Here is a 19,959-nt window from a genome sequence, read left to right as displayed (position 1 = left end):
TCTGTGTCTCTCTCTCTCTCAAAAATAAATAAACATTAAAAAAATTTAAAAAAAAGAAAAAAATAAAAATCTACTAACTTCATATTCTTATCTTTTCTTCTAGGTCTAGAAAGAATGAGAAAATATAAAAATTAAATTCTGACTCCACAGATGTCAACAGGTAATACATGAGCAAAAGGCACTGATCAACGGTGAACTGAAGTAACAAAAGGACAGTGGCCGAAATACAGAACACCGCGACTTAACGAGCTCTCCCTGAGAGAGGCACTCAGAGCATGAACCAGGGTTCATGACGTCAGCAAACCTAGATAATGCTCAACCTCTTACTGTGTCAGTTTCCCAAACCTCTTTGACTTGTGGAACGCCAACTGTAAAACGGGGACAAAAATGTCCTCGAGTTATTGTGAAGTGTGAATGCATTTAATGCAGTGCTTGGCACAAAGACTCAACAAATGCTCATGATTCTGGATATTCAGTTCTGGGCACCAACATTTCAAATGGACACTGTGACCAACTGTAACGTCTGGGAGTCCAAGAGACGGAGACACCCAAAGAGCCAGTCGTCTAGAAAAAACCCAAAGCGACGAGGCAGGTTGAACTTGGACTAGGAGGGTAAAGGAGGTGGGATGGCCGGAACATCCAAAAGACTCATCTGGAAGATTTCTGTAGCAGAGTTCAAGAAAACAAAGCTTTAAAAATTACAGGGAGGAAGATTTCAGCTTTCTGTTAAAAAGAACATGTTCAAAAATGGAACTGATCGCTTTTTAAGTTAATGCAAGGGCTCAAAGGGGAAATAAACAAACAGGAAATACTTAAAACGTCCTCCCCAGCACAGCAAAGACATCAGAAATGCCAATACCCTTCCTTCTGCTATTCTGTTCTTCATTATAAACTCATTAAGCAGCAGCCTGATAGAGGCAAAATTAAGATACTCTTAAAATCAGATCAGACTGAGATTATTTTATTACTGTTAAATTCACCATTACTAAGAGTACTTGAACTTCCCGTGTTCCATGGAGGGTACTATACAAAAGAAAAAGAAAGGGAAGGAAAAAAAAAAAAAAAAAAAAAAAAGATCCTTCTTGGTCAAAATTAAACATGTTTCTCTACCATATGAGCTCTCTGCACCCTGACTATGCTGACACGGATACTGAATACACAAGAAGAGATTACTGAATATGTATCATCTCTCACACTCGTTTGGCAGTGGAAACCTATCAACACTTATTTTAATACCGGAACACACACTTCGGGAAATCCTGATCAAAGCCTAAGAATTTGAGCCTTCACTCACAATTTAACAGTTTCCTGATAACATTTAGCACTGGTGACTTTCCAAGTCCAACCCCATTTCAGAGCACTGATTCTTAACTGACTCTTGTCAAAGACCCCTTTGAAAATCCAATGTCCTTTTTCTCCAGAAAAATGAACACATACCAAAAAACTTTGCATGTGATTTCCAAGTTTACAAATCCCCATAAATTCTACCTATGAACCCCCATTGAAAAATTCTCCAAAAGGGGATTTAGTTTTTCTTCCACTTAAGTTATGAAGAAAATAAAAACTTTGGGGTCGCCTGGGTGGCTCAGTCGGGTGAGTGTCCGACTTCAGCTCAGGTCATGATCTCACAGTTCGGTTCATGACTTTAAGCCCCGTGTCAGGCTTTCTGCTGCCAGCACAGAGCCCGCTTCGGATCCTTTGTCCCCGTCTCTCTCTGCCTCTCTCCAGCTTGTGCTCTCCCTTGCTCTCTCAAAAACAAATAAACATTAAAAAAAAAAATTTTCTTTTAAAAGAAAAGAAAAAATTTGAAACTGCCAGAGACTTATGGCAATGTCTGATACAAAATTATTTTTGCTGATATTATTTGAGCAGAGGCAACAGAAAAGCTGAAAAAGCAAACTTTGAATATACACTTAATATTACTAGTAACTATAGGACCCCAACGCTCCCCAATAAAATCCAAAGTAGCTCAGTGTATTCATCCCAATACAACTTTAAGCTCATAAAACAAAGAGTCAATTCACAAGTTCTTCTAGTTAAGTTGAAGTCTTACAGTATAAAGCCTGTTTCCAATAACATATTTTTGCCCTTTGTAACCCCTCCAATTAGAAATGTACGGATCTGTAAATTCCCAGCTGGGGGAGTTATACACCACGTTATAATTTCCTTTCCACTCTGAGCCTTTCCTCCTAGTTACTCCAGTATTAGCCTGTACAGCATTTTGGATAAAGTAAATTATGAAACCACTGGTTAAGAATTTTAAGCCCTGGGGCTCCTGGGTGACTCAGTCTGTTAAGCGTCCGACTCTTGATTTCAACTCAGGTCATGATCTCACAGTTTGTAAGATTGAGCCCCACATCGGGGCTGACAGCTCTGTGCTGACCGGAGCCTGCTTGGGATTCCCTCTCACCATCTCTCTCTCTCTCTCTCTCTCTCAGTCTGCCTCTCCCCTGCTCACACTCTCTCTCAAAATAAATAAACATTAAGAAGAAAAAGAAAATATTTAAGTCCTTATGACAGGCCACAGTAAAGAAATGCACACTGTCCGGGGTGCCTGGGTGGCTCAGTCAGTTGAGCATCCGACTTCAGCTCAGGTCCTAATCTCACGGTTCTGCGAGTTCAGGCCCCACATTGGGCTGGCTGGTGTCATTGCAGAGCCCGCTTTGGCTCCTCTGTCCCCCTCTCTCTGCCCCTCCCCCGCTTGTGTGCTCTCAAAAATAAACATTTAAAAACAACAAAGAACAAAAAAACAACTTCGCTTTAAAGAAGAAAGGTGAAAAATGAAAGTGTTCTAAAACTTACGTTTTGCTTCTGATAGATTCTGATTAGGTGACCAGACCAGCATGCCAAGATTGTCTCGTTCTTGACTGCGTCTCGCTAGTTTGGCTTGGTAGAAATAAAAAAGAAAATTATTATAATTTAACAGACATAACAAGTGATGATTAACAGCACCATTCTGATCTTTTAATCCTCGGAACATCATGACATCGCCCACCCTTTACTGAGACCTGCCCCAAGGAAACCTGCACCCTTACCGTCACAGGGTGAGGGGGGCTCTGAGTCTGCCCAAACACGTCTACTTCTAAGTCTTTTACTGATTTAACAAACAGGTTTACTACTCTCCTTTGCTCGGTGAGGAAACTCAACAGGTCATTTGGTAGAAGGAGGCAGAGACAGGACTGCATGGCTACAGTGCCCAGTGGTTAAACTGCTACACACCAGGATGCCCGGCCATCAGACACGGGGTACCCAGGATATCCGTATTCTTCCCGTGTGCTTTGAATACCCTTATCCTTCTCTGCCAGAGTAACTTTTTAGGGACTTGACAACAGGAATCCAAAGATTCTTTTAACTACTTTATTAAAAAATAAGCATTAAAAATACTTAACCTGAAAGCAAACTAAAGTGCATTCAAATTCTTAAAACTCTATGATACAAAATAGAAGACCAAAGGTTTACAAGTGCCAGGTGCTGAGCTGACATGTATAAATGGATTAACCACAAACAACAGTTATATACTACAACAGAGACATTTAAAATGTTATCTTCAAAAAAAGGAGAATAAAATAAAATGCTATCTTCAAAAGATACAGAGGACTCAAGACACAAGAGGCTTACTAATCTCACTAACCCTTGCACTGGGTAGGCCCAAACTCATTCATTCTAAAGGTATTATTCTTACCTTTTTGTTTGTTTGCTTAAATAAATTCCTCTAAGGATATGAAAGTTATGGACTCCGCTCTCTAGAAAAAAATCCCAATGAAATAGAAACACACACACACCAATATAAACACACTTTTAGAAAATTCATAAAGCCTGGTTTAAGAATTCTTGTCTTTATGACACTGCCAGGTATCTAATCTTTTACTTAATTTTATCTGTCAATGTGTTCTAGGTTTTATAAAGAAAGAATTCCTATACTTTCGGTAAAACCTATGGGGCAGTTACTTGAAAGAAAAATGACAGGGTGGTGGGAGGGAAAGAACCAGAGTGGACACTGGAAATCAGGCAAAGTGGGAACAGCGTGTGAAGGATACAGAGACAGGAAAAGGAGAAAAGAGATGCTCCCCTTGGCCCCTGAGGACACCTTTTTATATGTATATAGCTCAGTGTTACTGCTACACATAATCTAAAAATGAAATACAATCAACAAAGATGAGGACCCCACATGGAATACAGTCTTGCTGTATTTTATTTATTTATTTTTATTTTTATTTTTAAATTTTTTTTTTAACGTTTATTTATTTTTGAGACAGAGAGAGACAGAGCATGAATGGGGGAGGGTCAGAGAGAGAGGGAGACACAGAATCTGAAACAGGCTCCAGGCTCTGAGCCATCAGCACAGAGCCTGACGCGGGGCTTGAACTCACGAACCGTGAGATCGTGACCTGAGCCGAAGTCAGATGCTTAACCGACCGAGCCACCCAGGCGCCCCAATCTTGCTGTATTTTAAATAAAAATCAGAAGTCAAAACAGAAATAAAAGGAATCCGCATTGGAAAAGCAGAATTAAAATGGTTTTATTCACAGATGATCATTTGTGTAGACAATCTACAGAATCTACAAAAAGTTACTCAAAAAATGAGTTTTAGCGAAGTTGTAGGAAATGAGATTGATAGTTTTAAAAAAAGGTAAAAATAAAAATAGTTAATAAAAATCAAAATTAAAGAATATCTCTTTCAGGGGTACTTGGGTGGCTCAATCAGTTAAGTGTCTGGCTCTTGACTTCAGCTCAGGTCACGATCTCACGGTTTGTGAGTTTGACCCACATCGGGCTCTGTGCTGACAGCTCAGGGCCTGGAGCCTGCTTTGGATTCTGTGTCTCCCTCCCTCTCTGCCCCTTCCCCACTTGTGCTATCCTCTCTCTCTCAAAATATAAACAAACATTAAAAAAAAAAAAAAAAAAAAAAGGAACAAACTGGAAAATCCACCTGAATCAAACTAATTATAAAGATTCAGTAATTAAGACAGTGTGTGGTCCTGGCACACAGGGAAATAAATTAACATAACAGGAGTCCAAAAACAGAACCGCACATATAGGACCAACTAATTTTCCTTCCACAAACGTGCAAAGGCAAAATTCAATGGAGAAAAAGAATCTGTTCAACAAACGATGCTGGAACAAGTGGATATTCATATTAAAAACAAAACAAAACAAAACAAAACAAAACAAAACAAAACAAAACAGGGGCGCGTGGGTGGCTCAGTTGGTCAAGCATCCATCCGACTCCTGATTTTAGCTCAGGTCATGATCTCACAGTTGGTGGGATCTTTGTCGGGCTCTGCGTTGACAGCGCAGAGCCCGCTTGGGGTTCTTTCCCTCTCTCTCTCTCTTCTCCTCCCCTTTTCTTTCTCTCTCTCTCTCAAAATAAACATCTAAAAAAAATCAAATGGATCCATACCTTACATATACAAATATACAAAAATTAACTGAAAACTGATGACAGAACTAAACGTGAAGCCAGAAGTTATAAAACTACTAGAAGAAAACATGAAAAAATCTTTTGAACTTAGGTTGAAAAAGTTCTTAGATACAATGCCAAAAGCACAATCCATAAAGGAAAAGATTCATATATTGGACTTTATCCAAAGTAAGAACTTCTACTCATCAAATGACCCATTTAAGGAAACAAAAAGCCAAGCCAAAGACTGAGAAAATAATTACAAATCACATATCCGATAAGGCTTTGTATCCAGAATCTATAAAGAACCCTCAGAACTCAACACAAAGAAATAATCATATTGTTAAAAAATGGGCAAAATAATACAGAGAAAGACAAATATCATATGCTTTCATTCTTATGTGGATCCTGAGAAACTTAACAGGAACCCATGGGGGAGGGGAAGGGGAAAAAAAAAAAAAGAGAGGTTAGAGTGGGAGAGAGCCAAAGCATAAGAGACTCTTAAAAAATGAGAACAAACTGAGGGCTGATGGGGGGTGGGAGGGAGGGAAGGGTGGGTGATGGGTACTGAAGAGGGCATCTTTTGGATGAGCACTGGGCATTGTATGGAAACCAATTTGACAATAAATTTCATATATTTTAAAAAAATGGGCAAAAGATTTGAATAAACATGCCTCCAAAGAAAGTATAAGGATAGCAAATAAGCACACGGAATGTAAAGCTATTAAAAATCAGTAGTCATTAGAGAAAGGCAAATTATTTTTTTTCAAAATTTTATTTAAATTTGTTAATTAACATACAGGGCAATATTGGTTTCAGGAGTAGAATTCAGTGATTCATCACTTACATACAACCCCCAGTACTCATAACAGGTGCCCTCCTTAATACCCATCACCCATCTAACTAACCCATCCCCCACCCATGTCCCTCCATCAATCCTCAGTTTGTTTTCTAAGAGTCTCTTATGGTTTATTTAGCTCTCTCTTTTCTTTTCCCCTTCTCATATGTTCATCTGTTTTGTTTCTTAAATTCCAGGTGAGTGAAATCATATGGTTATTTCTCTGATTTATTTTGCTTATTAGCATAGTACAGTCTAGCTCCACCCATATGATTGCAAATGGCAAGACTTCATTATTTTTGATGGCTGAGCAATATTCCATTACACACACACACACACACACACACACACACACACACACACCACCTTCTTTATCCATTCATCAGTGGATGGACATCTGGGCTTTTTCCATAGTTTGGCTATTGTTGGTAACGAAGAAAGGCTAACTAAAACGATTCAAGATACCAAAACGTACCTTTAAAAAGACTAACAATACAAAGGTTTGGCAATAATGTGGAGAAACTAGAACTTTCATGTACTGTTGGTCAGAATGTAAAATGGTGCCATCACTTTGCGGGGGAGGGGATCTGGTAATTTCATAACTAAAATTGTGGTATAGCCACTCAATGGAGTAATTTTTCTCAGCAATTTTTCTTTTTTAAAAAAAGAACTATTTAAATAAACATAAATGAATCTCAATTATGCTGAGTGAAAGAGTTAAAGGAAGGGCTAGAAAGAATTCTGTAGTGCTGGACAGGTTTGATGCGTAATAGTACAAGCTCATAGTTTTCAAGGTCCCTTGAGAGAGCACCGATGCAATGACAGTCCAGCAATAATGAGGACATGAGCACACCCAGCTCCCAGATCTCGATTCTTTTTTTTTTTTTAATTTTTCTCTTTTAACGTTTATTTATTTTTGAGACAGAGAGAGACAGAGCATGAACGGGGGAGGGTCAGAGAGAGAGGGAGACACAGAATCTGAAACAGGCTCCAGGCTCTGAGCACTCAGCACAGAGCCTGACACGGGGCTCGAACTCACGGACCGCGAGATCGTGACCTGAGCCGAAGTCGGACGCTCAACCGACTGAGCCACCCAGGCGCCCCTCCCAGATTTCGATTCTAAACACCATTCTCCAATAAAAGAAACCAGGTCTCCTTGGAGAAATGGTCGATTCCAGGACTATGACAGGAAATCTACAAGAGGACCCTGAAATATCTTGTTATGCCAGGAGGTAAAAAAGTGTTCAAAGAATGATGGGATCTGCCTCCTCCCTGGCCAAATCTAAAAACAATGTAAGCGAAAATAAATAAATGACAGCAATAAAATAACAACCTGTGAGTCCATATTAATATAAAACAAAAGGACAGATTAAAAAGGGAAGTCAAATGAGGCCAGAACAACCAGGTCAAAGTTGGAAGATTCACACCACTCACTATTAAGTCTTCATGTATAAAGGAATAGTAATCAAGACAGTGTGGTATTGGCAAAACACAGGTACACAGATCAATGAACAGAAGGCAGACCAGAAATAGACTCATATAAATATGGTCAACTGATTTGTAACAGAGGTGCAAAAAAGCAATTCGATGGAGAAAGGATTCAATTCAATACCCTTTCAACAAAGAGGATTTTTCACAACTGGATCTCCATATGCAAAAAAAAAAAAAAAAAAGTGAATCTGGGGATGCCTGGGTGGCTCAGTCGGTTGGTTAAGTGTCCAACTTTTGGCTGAGGTCATGATCTCATGGTTCCTGAGATGGAGTCCCGCATAGAGCTCTGTGCTGACAGCGCAGAGCCTGCTTAGGATTCTCTCTTGCCCTCTCTCTGCACCTCCCCTGCTTGTACTGTCTCTATCTCTCTCAAAATAAACAAACATTAGAGAAAAAAAAAAGTGAACCTCAACCTATTCCTCACACCTTAGAAGAATTTTATTCAAAATGGATCTCATATATAAAAGTAAAACCTAACATGATAAATTTTTTAGGAAAGAAATGAGAAAATCTTCATGAACTTGGTCAGGAAAAGAGGTCTTAGATACGACACCAGAAGTGCAATCTATAAAAGTTTAAAAAATGGTAAATTGAGCTTAATCAAAACCTTGAAACTTCTGCTCTACAAAAGAAACTGTAAGAGACACTGTAGACTGTGAGAAAACATTTACAAATCACATATCTGACAAAGAACTTGTATCCAAAATGTATAAAGAACTTCAAAAATGCAGTGAGAAAGTAACCCACTTTCTAAACAATGGGCAAAAAATCTGAACAACTACTTCACCAGTGGAAAATATACAGATGGTATGTAAGCACATGAAAAAATGCTCGAGATCATTAGCCATTAGGAAAATGCAAATTAAAGCCACAATGAGAAATTAACACATACTCTATTAGAATGTCTAAAATAAAAGAAATGGACAATACCAAGCACTGACTAGAATGGAATATCTGAAACTCTCATACAGAAGAGCTAGTGTAAATGCCAAATAAAATGACAAAGCCAGTCAGGAAGAGTTTTGCAGTTTTTATAAAGATGCAATGATATTTAAAAAATTACTGACCCAACAATCAATCACATTCTTAGGTACATACCCTACAGAATTGACATATGTTCACAATAAAGCTTGTATACAGTATTTACAGCAGCTTTATTCACAACTGGTAAAAACTAGCAAGGTGGGGGAGGGGACCCAAATGTCCTTCAAAAAGTAAATGGATAAACTGTGGAGCATCCACACGTGGAATACTGAACAGCAATAAAAAATAAACTACTGATATATGGCCTTATCTCCAATTCATCATATTCAGTGAAAGAATCAGGTCTCCAAAGGTTACATATAATATGATTCCATTTATGTAACATTCTAGAAAGGCAAAACTATGGAAAAAGATCATTGTTCCAGGGGTTAGAAGTAGGAGGAAGGCTAAGAACTGTCCGAGGTAATTTTCTCAAAAGATTAAACTGTTTTGTATCCCAACTATGGTGGTGGTGATGTGAAACTATGCTCGTCTTAACACTCACAAATATGTACACCAAAAACTAATCCATTCTGCTGAGTCTAAACTAAAGAAATAAATATGATGAAAACAAAGCAATGTCATTAATTTCTGGATAGACACTGATGTCTGCTAACAGTGCTAACTCTGAAGCTGCTCTCTTTGTTTAAAGTTGATTGCCAAGTTTTATAAACCTTACAAAATAAACCCAGACTTGGACATGTGGGTGGCTCAATCAGTTAAGGCTCTGACTCTTGATTCTGGCTCAGGTCACAATCTCAGGGTTGTGGGATTGAGTCCTGTGTTGGGCTCCACAATGGGCATGGAGCCTGCTTAAGATATATATACATATATTCACTCACTCACTCATTCATTCATTCTCTCTCTCTCTCTCCACCCCCCCCCCCAACCTCCACTCGCACACTCTCTCTAAAAAAGAAAAAATAAGAAGCCCAGACCTGACTGAAAGTAGAAGGTAACTGAAATTACAAATGCCCGTGAAGGGGAAGAAAAAAGAGAATTCACACTAGTAGTGAAAATGTCCATTTGTACAACCCCTTTAGAGAGAAAACTGGCAGTGTGTGATAAAATAGAAGTGTGGATACCCTGCAACACAGCAATCCATATCTAGGTATAATATATATAGTAACAATGTTTTTCAAAACTGCAGGTCAGACCTATTGAAGTTAACCTATTGGGTCCTAATCAGAATTTGTTTTCAAAGAATTAAGAATAGAAAGCATCAGCATGTTGCTTCATTATGTACATAAACTTTGGTGAAGATTTCTTACACATACACACACATTCCCCTACTGGTTTGGTTCTCTGGAGAACTCTGATATGGACTGTTACCACAGGCTTGATTATGGTTCTGAAATATAGGAAAATTTTAAAGGTCTATCAACAGGAATTGGCTAAGTCATAGTTAGATGCAGTCAAAGGAACTAAATACAGAATATAAAATTCATCAGATATACAGATATCAATAATTTTGATTATAAAAAGTGATTATAAAAAGTTAAATATATAATACCACAATGTAAATATTAAAAATATAAACACGACGCTACATGTTATGAGGGGTATATACATTTAAAGTATAAAATCTGCATGATAAAAATATTTAAAAATCAGGTAACAGCCACTCTAAGAGTGTGATCTTGCTTTGGCTAGTTATATGTAATGCTTCATTGCTTTCTGCGAATCTGGGTGGTCGGGAGGCAAATATTTTCTGAGTTTTTATGTCGAAAATTGTGCAACATTTTGTGAAATGGCTTTTTAAAAAGTCTTCACTGTGTGATATGATGTTACCTAACACAGTGCTGATGTTCCAACTGGAAATCATCTTGTCCCACACTAAGGGGGAAATACTCTTGGCATATTTTCTGTTCTGCCCCGAAACTGAATTAGTTCTCATTCCCTAAGGCTTACTGCATTTGTTAACTGCTTGAGACCAGAGCCATCAATTTACATTTATATTTTACATTCTCCCAGGAGTACTAGGGTTCCAATTCCTGCTCATCTTCTCTAACACTTGTTATTATTGGACTTTCTGATTCTAGCCAGGGAGTATGAAGTAGGGTCTCATTGTAGTTTTGATCTGCATTTCTCTGATGACTAATGATATGGAGTATGCTTGATATGCTTATTGGTCACGTGTGTATAATCCTTGGAGAAATATCCATCCAAGTCTTTCACCCATTTGTAAAATGGATTATTTGTCTAGAATGATGGGAATATAAAACTGCATGGTACAGCCACTTTGAGAGACAGTCTAGCAGTGCTTCTAAGGGTTAAATACGGTTAGCATATAACCTAGCAATTCCATTCCTAGGTATACGGCCCAGAGAAATGAAAACATATACCCACATGAAAACTCATATAATGGGGCGCCTGGGTGGCTCAGTCGGTTGAGCATCCGACTTCAGCTCAGGTCATGATCTCACACTCTGTGAGTTTGAGCCCTGTGTCGGGCTCTGTGCTGACAGCTCAGAGCCTGGAGCCCACTTCAGATTCTGTGTCTCCCCCTCTCTCTGTCCCTCCCCTGTTCATGCTCTGTCTCTCTCTGTCTCAAACAAAACAAAACAAAACAAAACAAAACAAAACAAAACAAAACAAAACAAAACTAAACTCATATACCAATGTTCACAGCACCATTGTTCACAACAGCCAAAAGGTGATAATGATCCAAATGTCCATCGACCAATGAATGGGCACATATTTGACTCTTGAAAAACAAGGGGGGTTAGGGGTGCTAATCTCCCATGCAAAAATTTGGGTATAACTTTTGACTCCCTCCAAATGTAACTACTTGTAGCCCCCTATTGACTGGAAGTCTTACTGATAATCTAAACAGTCAATTAACACATAGTTTGTATGTTGTGTGTATTATACACACACACACACACACACACACACACACACTGTATTCTGACAATAATGTAAGCTAGAGAAAGAAATTATCATTAAGAAAATCCTAAGGAGAAATATTTACAGTACTGTAAAAAAAAAAAAAATCCTCATATAAGTGGGTGTGTGTTCAAACCCATGCTGTTCAAGGGTCAACTGCATAGTATATCTATATGATGGAATATTATGGTGCCATAAAAAAGAATGTAGTACTAATCCATGCTCAGTATGGATGAAACCTGAAAACATTATGCTAGGTGAGAGCAGCTAGTCACAAAAACCCCACATACTGTATAATTCCACTCATACGAAATGTCCCAAATAGGCAACTCTACAGATCAATGACTGTCAGAAGGTGTACGATACTTGGGAGAAATGGGGAATGACGGGGTTTCTTTGTGGGATGAGAATGGTCTAAAATGGACTGCAGTGATGTTGCACAATTCTGTGAAAATACTGAAAACCACTGAATTGTATATTTTAAACAAGTGAACTGTACATTTTTTTGTGAATTAGATCTCAATAAAGCTATTATAAAAAAACAAGTGAGAATTCTTGTTTAGTTGCTTTTAGCATATGTATTTCTTTGCCAATAAATGAATTAAAAAGTAAAAATACAAACTGTAGGTACAACAAACCACCTTGCAAATTTAAATAGTGGCTAACTCAAGGGAAGAGGTGAGGCACTGGATTGGGAGGAAAAATGGGATTTGTGTTTGGCTCCATATATTTCCTTACTGTTTGGATTTTTTTATCATAAAAATGCATCCCAGTACTGCATCTGCAATCACGTTTTCTTTTAAAGAAAAACATTAAGGAAATTCATGTAAATTCTGTGAAGAATCATTTCATAATGACAATTTTAGCTCTTATGTTTCTCTTTCCCTAAAAATGGGAAAACCTGCACAGATTAGTTACAAAAACTAAACTAAATGTATCTTCAGAATTCAAGAACTCTGGACTCAACAGGGACATCCGTTATAATGGAAATAAAGTAAAGAAAGCAGTATCACACTCAGTTTCAGTTAAAAAATAAGTGGGCAATAAAGAAACAACTTTAAAAACCTGTAACTAGGAGCGCCTGGGTGGCTCAAGTCAGTTAAGTGTCCAACTCTTGATTCTGGCTCAGGTCATGATCTCACTGTCCTGAGATCGAGCCCCACATCAGGCTCCACACTGAGCATGAAGCCTGCTTGGGTTTCTCTCTCACTCTGCCCCTTCCCTGCTTGCACATGTGCTCTCTCTCTCTCTCTAACAAAACAAAACAAAACAAAACAAAACAAAACAAAACAAAACAAAACAAAACAAAACCCCTATAACTATAAACCAAGACTATCCCCTTTTTACACTCCTTGGCCTAGCAGAAGTGGGAGGAAAGCTAACTTTCCTGGAGGATTAAGCTCTCAGATTGCCACAAAAGGATCAACCAAGATGATCTCACATTCAAAGATGACAAATACTCAAAAAACAAACAAACAAAAAAAAGTACTATTAGTGAGAATTTGTAGATACTGTAATTAACAAATACAGAATTATAAATACATATGAAATGTTTAAGAAACAGAAGTTGGAATGAGTAAGCAACAAAACACCATCAAAAGGGGCACCTGGGTGGCTCAGCTGGTTAAGCGTCTGATACTTGCTTTTGGCTCAGGTCACGACCTCAAGTTTTCATGAGTTCGAGCCCCCACATCGGGCTCTGCGCCGGCAGTGGGGAGCCTACGTGGAATCCTCTCTGCCCTTCTCTCTCTGCCCCTCCCCCACTCATACTGTCTCTGTCTCTCTCAAAATAAATGAATAAACTTAAAAAGAAAGCATTAAAAAATTACAAGATTTAAAAAAGAACCAGCTAGTACTTTAAAAAAAGAAAAATCATCCAAACAAAAAACTCAATGAATAAATAAAGTAGCAGGGAAGATGAAGTTGAAGAGCTATAAAATCTAAAATATTATTTATAATACAACACAGAGATAAAAACATAAGTATGAAAGACAGGTTAAGAGTTGTGGAGGATGGAAAAAGATTAGCCTATGTCTAATCAAGGTCCCCAAAAAAGGAACAGATATCAGGGGGTAATATTTGAAGCAATAAAACCTAATAATGTTATAGATATGATGAAAGACACGAATCCACAGACATAGGAAGCATGTCTACCGAGCAGGATGAATAAAAAGAAAACCAGACCTGAGTCCCATTATGGTAAAATTAATAAAATTAAAGTATTCCAGAGGCAAAAAGGGAAATTTTAAAAATTTTCTGAAACAATTTCTTATAAAATTGGGCTTTAAACTACCTCATTAGCTAGCAATTCAATTCCTATATATTTACTCAAGAGAAATATTTACCCACAAAAAGAATGTTATTTCATAACAGCCAAAAACTAGCAACAACCCAGGTGTCCATCAACAGGTGCGGAATAGAGGCACAATCGCACAAAGGAATGCTACACACAGAAATAAAAAGGGACAAGCTGCTGATACAAGCAACCACGTGAATTAGAAACAAAATGAAGAGCAAAAAAAAATACAAAACAAAATAAAACAAAAATAACCCAGACACTAAAGAATGTATGCTGTGTAAGTGTATTCATATGAAATCCATATTAATATGAAGAGTAAAATCCGTTACGCGGTGGCAGAAATGAGAGTAGACGGTAGAGAAGGGTGGTAACTGGCAAAGGGTCCAGGAGAACTAGGTGTGCCAGTGGAAATGTTCTTCCCTTTGTCTGACGTGTTAGATACGTAGGAACATACAACAGTCAAATCTCACTTAACACTTAAGATCTATGCATTTCATCGTGTGTCAATTATACCTAAAAAAAAAAATCTTTAGTAAAGGTTGATATGAATTTTAAAAGTCTGAGAGAAAAAGATCACCTACAAATAAAATGACAGACTGACAGTAAATTCCCCAAAACACCAAAAGCCAGATAGAGTGGAATATCTTTCAAGTGCTAAGAGGCAATCTTAAGAACATATCTTGCAAAACTCTCAGAAATATGGGCAAACTACAAATGTTCTCACATACACAACAACTTTGGGACATTTTTACCTTTTGTTCAGGGGGGAAAAAAAAATCCTGAAAGGAAGGTTGATATTCAAAGAAGAAATGGTAAGTAAACAAGATTTTTGTAAACAATGCGTATAAAAAATAAAAATAATGTCCAATTTAGGGGGTTTTGCAAAAGAACAGAACTAAAATTCTGGAGATTAACACCACATAACTGAGGGGTAGTGAATCAAAGCTGAACCATTCTAAAGATGAAAGATTAACTTTAGATTTTTAACTTTATTTATTCATTTTGAGAGAAGGAGTGTGTGTGTAAGCAGGAGAGGGGCAAAGGGAGAGGGAGAATCCCAAACTGGCTCCACGCTAATGAACCCTGTTAAGACTGTGACCTGAGGGGCACCTGGGTGGCTCAGTCGGTTAAGCATCCGACTTCAGTTCAGATCATGATCTCGTGGTTCGTAAGTTTGAGCCCTGCATCAGGCTCTGTGCTGACCACTCAGAGCCTGGAGCCACCTTCTCTCTCTGCCTCTACCATGCTCACGCTCTTTCTCTCTCTCTCTCAAATAAATAAACATTTTTAAAAATTGGGAAAAAAAAAAAAGAAAAAAGACTGTGACCCGAGCCAAAATCGAGAGTCGGACGTTTAAGTGACTGAGCCACCCAGGCACCCCAACTTTAGATGTTAAATTAAGTGCGTACAGTAAACCTTCAAGAATAATTACTAAAAGTTAGTGTATATAAACTTCTAAACCAGTACAAAAAAGAAAAATGAAAGATACCTTAACAAAATAAAACTTAAGAGTAGGACAAAGGAAAGTTAAATGACACAATTGTAATTTTATATGGTCCTAATGAAGAAGCATCAAAATAAACATGGTAAAAATTGATGGACAAATGGGAAGTTGACAAATACATCATCATACTGGGAGATTAATACATCTGTTGACAGTCCAAACAAAAATTAAAAGATACCTAAGACCTAACCAAGTGAACAATTTTTATTTATTGGACATACTTTGAAGCTGCATCTAAAAATTAAAGCATAAAGTCTTCTCAGGCAAATTTTACAAAAATGACCATGTACAAGGCCTTTATGGCTTAAGGCTACTCTAAACACATTTCAAAGAATAGGTAGAATATAGACTACACTGTGTAAACCACAATGCAATTAAAAGTCAATAATTATGGGAATGCAAGCTGGTGCAGCCACTCTGGAGAACAGCATGGATGTTCCTCAAAAAACTAAAAATAGAACTACCCTACGACCCAGCAATGGCACTACTAGGCATTTATCCAAGGGATACAGGTGTGCTGTTTCGAAGGGACACATGCACCCCCATGTTTATAGCAGCCCTATCGACAATAGCCAAAGTCTGGAAAGAGCCCAAATGTCCACCTATGGATGAATGGATAAAGAAGATGTGGGATATATATACACCACGGAGTATTACTCGGCAATCAAAAAGAATGAAATCTTGGGGCGCCTGGGTGGCGCAGTCGGTTAAGCGTCTGACTTCAGCCAGGTCACGATCTCGCGGTCCGTGAGTTCGAGCCCCGCGTCAGGCTCTGGGCTGATGGCTCGGAGCCTGGAGCCTGTTTCCGATTCTGTGTCTCCCTCTCTCTCTGCCCCTCCCCCGTTCATGCTCTGTCTCTCTCTGTCCCAAAAATAAATAAAAAACGTTGAAAAAAAAAAAATTAAAAAAAAAAAAAAAAAAAAAAAGAATGAAATCTTGCCATCTGCAACTATGTGGATGGAACTGGAGGGTATTATGCTAAGTGAAATTAGAGAAAGACAAAAATCATAGGACTTCACTCATGAGGACTTTAAGAGACAAAACAGCTGAACATAAGGGAAGGGAAACAAAAATAATATAATAACAGGGAGAAGGACAAAACAGAAGAGACTCATAAATATGGAGAACAAACTGAGGGTTACAGGAGGAGTTGTGGGGGGGGAGGGGCTAAGTGGGTAAGGAGAAGTAAGGAATCTACTCCTGAATCATTGTTTCACTATATGCTAACTAATTTGGATGTAAATTTTTAAAACTAAAAAATTAAATTAAAAAAAGTCAGTAATTAAAAGATAAACCAAAAATCTTCATATATTCAGAAAAGATAAAATACTCTTAACATAATCCTGGGTCAAGGAAGAAATCTTGACAAAAAAAATTAAAGTCACTTAAAACTGAATAACAGAACACTATAAACTTATGGGAACCAACGGAAGAGGTTAACTTACCAAAAAAGTTTACAGTGTGAAATGCTTATAATCAATTATAGAGGCTAAGAATTACTTTGCTAAGCATCCAACTTAAGAACATGAAAAGAACAATAAAATAAATCCAAGGAAAGGAAGACAGCAGAGAGCAGAAATTAATGAAATAGAAAACCAGGCTATAAAGAGAGGATTAACAAAAACCAAGGCTGGTGTCTAGAAAAAGCGGATATAATAGACTAATATCAGCAGAATTAGAGAAGGTACAAATAATTTTAGCAATCACAAAAGTGGATAGAATTCTAAATCCATTAGAAATTAAGGATAAAAACATTATAAACAATATTCTGCCCAAATCTGTGAATTAAGGCAAAAGGACTGTTTTTGTAGGACACAATATATGCATTGTCCTCTTGGTACTGGGAGCAACTGTTAAAAAGGCAATGCTCTAGGGGCACCCGGCTGGCTCAGCCCAAGGAGCATGCGACTCTTGATCTTTGGGGTTTGAACCCCATGTTGGGTATAGAGACTACAAATAAATAAACAAACAAACAAACAAACAAAAACAAACCCAGAATTGGATAGATTATTATTATTCATCGGTAGGAATCAATAAAATAATAAAGGAATACAAGGGGTGCCTGGGTGGCTCAGTTGCTTGAGCATCTGACTTTGGCTCAGGTCATGATCTCACGGTTCATGGGTTCAAGCCCCACATCAGACTCTGTGCTGACAGCTCAGAGCCTGGAGCCCACTTTGGATTCTGTGTCTTCCTCTCTCTCTCTGCCCCTCCCCTGCTCATTCTCTCATTCTCTCTCTCTCTCAAAAATAAACATTACAAAAAAAATTTTTTAATTATTTAATTTTTAATTATTTAATTAAATAAACATTTAATTATTTATTAAATAAATAAAAATAACATTAAAAAATTTTTTTTTGATTGGTAAATTCAGGGTGCCTGGGCAGCTCAGTTGGTTAAGCATCCAACTCTTGATTTCAACTCAGGGCATAATCTCACGGTTCATGAGTTTGAGCCCCGTTTTGGGCTCTGCATGGACAGTGAGGAACCTGCTTGGGATTCTCTCTCCCTCTCTCCGCCCCTCTCCCTGCTCGCTCGCGTGTTCGCTCTCTCTCTCTCACACAAAATACACACTTTAAAAATAAAATAAAATTTGGTAAATGCTTATTCTTTTTTTTTTATTTTTTTTTTAAATTTTTTTTTTTTCAACGTTTTTAATTTTATTTTTGGGACAGAGAGAGACAGAGCATGAACGGGGGAGGGGCAGAGAGAGAGGGAGACACAGAATGGGAAACAGGCTCCAGGCTCCGAGCCATCAGCCCAGAGCCTGACGCGGGGCTCGAACTCACGGAACGCGAGATCGTGACCTGGCTGAAGTCGGACGCTTAACCGACTGCGCCACCCAGGCGCCCCGGTAAATGCTTATTCTTAAATGTACCAACTGGCCATCATACTTTCACTATATCCCGAGAAACTATACATCCGTAGGTTTAACCTGTGTTAAATTTAGGTTAGGAACCAAAAATCATTTTGTGATCCAAACTTTTGGTTTCTCATTTTGGGCAGCCAGAAAGAAATGCAAAGCAATCTGTACAGCAATAAGAGTTTACCATTACTACGACTGCTGTAACGAACATATATACTCACTTATGATGTACCAGGTGCTATGTACTTTTACATGTATTAGCTCATTTAATCTTCTTAACAACCCTATGAGGCAGGTACTATCACTATCCCCATTTTACATAGTAGAAAATTAAGGCATAGAGAGTTGAAGTAACTTGTCCAAGATCTCACCCACAAGGAGGAGATTCCAGGGCCCATTGTGTTAACCATTATATACATATACTGCCTAGATTTTAGAGACACCATAAATTATCAGAAGTATAAAGACAGATCAAAAGCTAAAGTACATTTTTTTCACCTCACAGTATTATCCTATTAATTACCTTAACATTTAAAAACTGACAACAGTTTGTCCTCTATAAAACAAAGTCAGAAACAATTTTGGTATCTAAATACTTGTATCTTCCTACAATCAAATTATATACTTCCTTGGCTCTCTCCTCCAGGCTCTTTTTTTTAATGTTTTATTTATTTAAAAAAAATTTTTTTTAAGATTTATTTTTTGAGAGACAGAGCATGAGCAGGGGAGAGGCAGAGAGAGAGAATCCCAAGCAGGCTCCAGGCTCTGAGCTGTCAACACAGAGCCCAATGCAGGGCTCAAACTCGCGAACCGTGAGATCATGACCTGAGCCAAAGTTGGTCGCTTAACCTGACTGAGCCACCCAGGCGTCCCCAGGCTCTTCTTTTTTAAATGCTAAAAGTTTAAGCTGGGATAAATAAATGCAAAATTCTTTTGTCACCAGCTCTCTGGAATTAAAATCTACAGTAAACACAGAAACATTATAAATCCCTTAAAAACTCAAACTTCATCCAAGTGCCCCTACATGTGATGAGAAGCCTGACAAGCCCCACCTCCGCCAGGTGATGAAAATTAACATCACCAGTTGACAAACCATGATGACAGTATGTGCCCCTGATGACCTTACCAACCCCAGCTGGGTCCCTGCAAGTCCTATCAGACCCCTCCTCCCCCATCTCCTGCCAGTCCCCTCTCCCCAGCCCACTGGGCCCCTCAATTACACCTCCTCAAATTTTCTCAACTCACTCTCTCCAGCCCCACTGCTACTGCCGGAAGTTGAGGTTGTCACCTTTTCTCAACTTGTCTTCGGAGCTGCAGACTAAGACCCTCAAATTCAGACTCTCCATTCTGGCTAGAGCAATGTTTCTGAATCACAGTTCCCATCAAATCACTTCTGATGTTTAAAATCCTTCCACAGAGGGGCCCCTGGGCGGCTCAGTTGGTTGAGCATCCAGACATCGGCTCAGGTCATGATCTCACAGTCCGTGGGTTCAAGCCCCTCAAAAGGGTTTGCTGCTGTCGGCGCAGAGCCCGCTTCTAATCTTCTGTTCCCCTCTCTCTGTCCCTCCCCAGCTCCCGCTTGTGTTCTCTCGCTCTCAAAGATAAATACAACATAAAAAAAATAAAATAACGTAAAATCCTTCCACAC

The 19,959-nt window shown here is 38.4% G+C and overlaps 1 protein-coding gene across 22 annotated transcripts in view; it reads right to left on the bottom strand.

Moving 5' to 3' along the window:
* The window catches only part of RCOR1 (REST corepressor 1), a 130,409-nt gene that overhangs the window by 48,896 nt on the left and 61,554 nt on the right, over positions 1–19,959 (bottom strand). For all 22 annotated transcript variants that reach the window (XR_006219116.1, XR_006219126.1, XR_006219119.1 and 19 more), the window contains one exon: positions 2,803–2,886. Coding sequence is in view for 11 of the 22 variants with exons in the window: in XM_042990619.1 (XP_042846553.1) it covers positions 2,803–2,886 (84 nt within the window). In the remaining 11 variants the exon portion in view is untranslated. The remainder of the gene's footprint in view (positions 1–2,802; positions 2,887–19,959) is intronic.

This window comes from Panthera tigris, chromosome B3 (genome assembly GCF_018350195.1).
Source record: "Panthera tigris isolate Pti1 chromosome B3, P.tigris_Pti1_mat1.1, whole genome shotgun sequence".
NCBI classification, from domain to species: Eukaryota; Metazoa; Chordata; class Mammalia; order Carnivora; family Felidae; genus Panthera; species Panthera tigris.
This window is presented reverse-complemented; position numbering and strand designations above follow the sequence as displayed.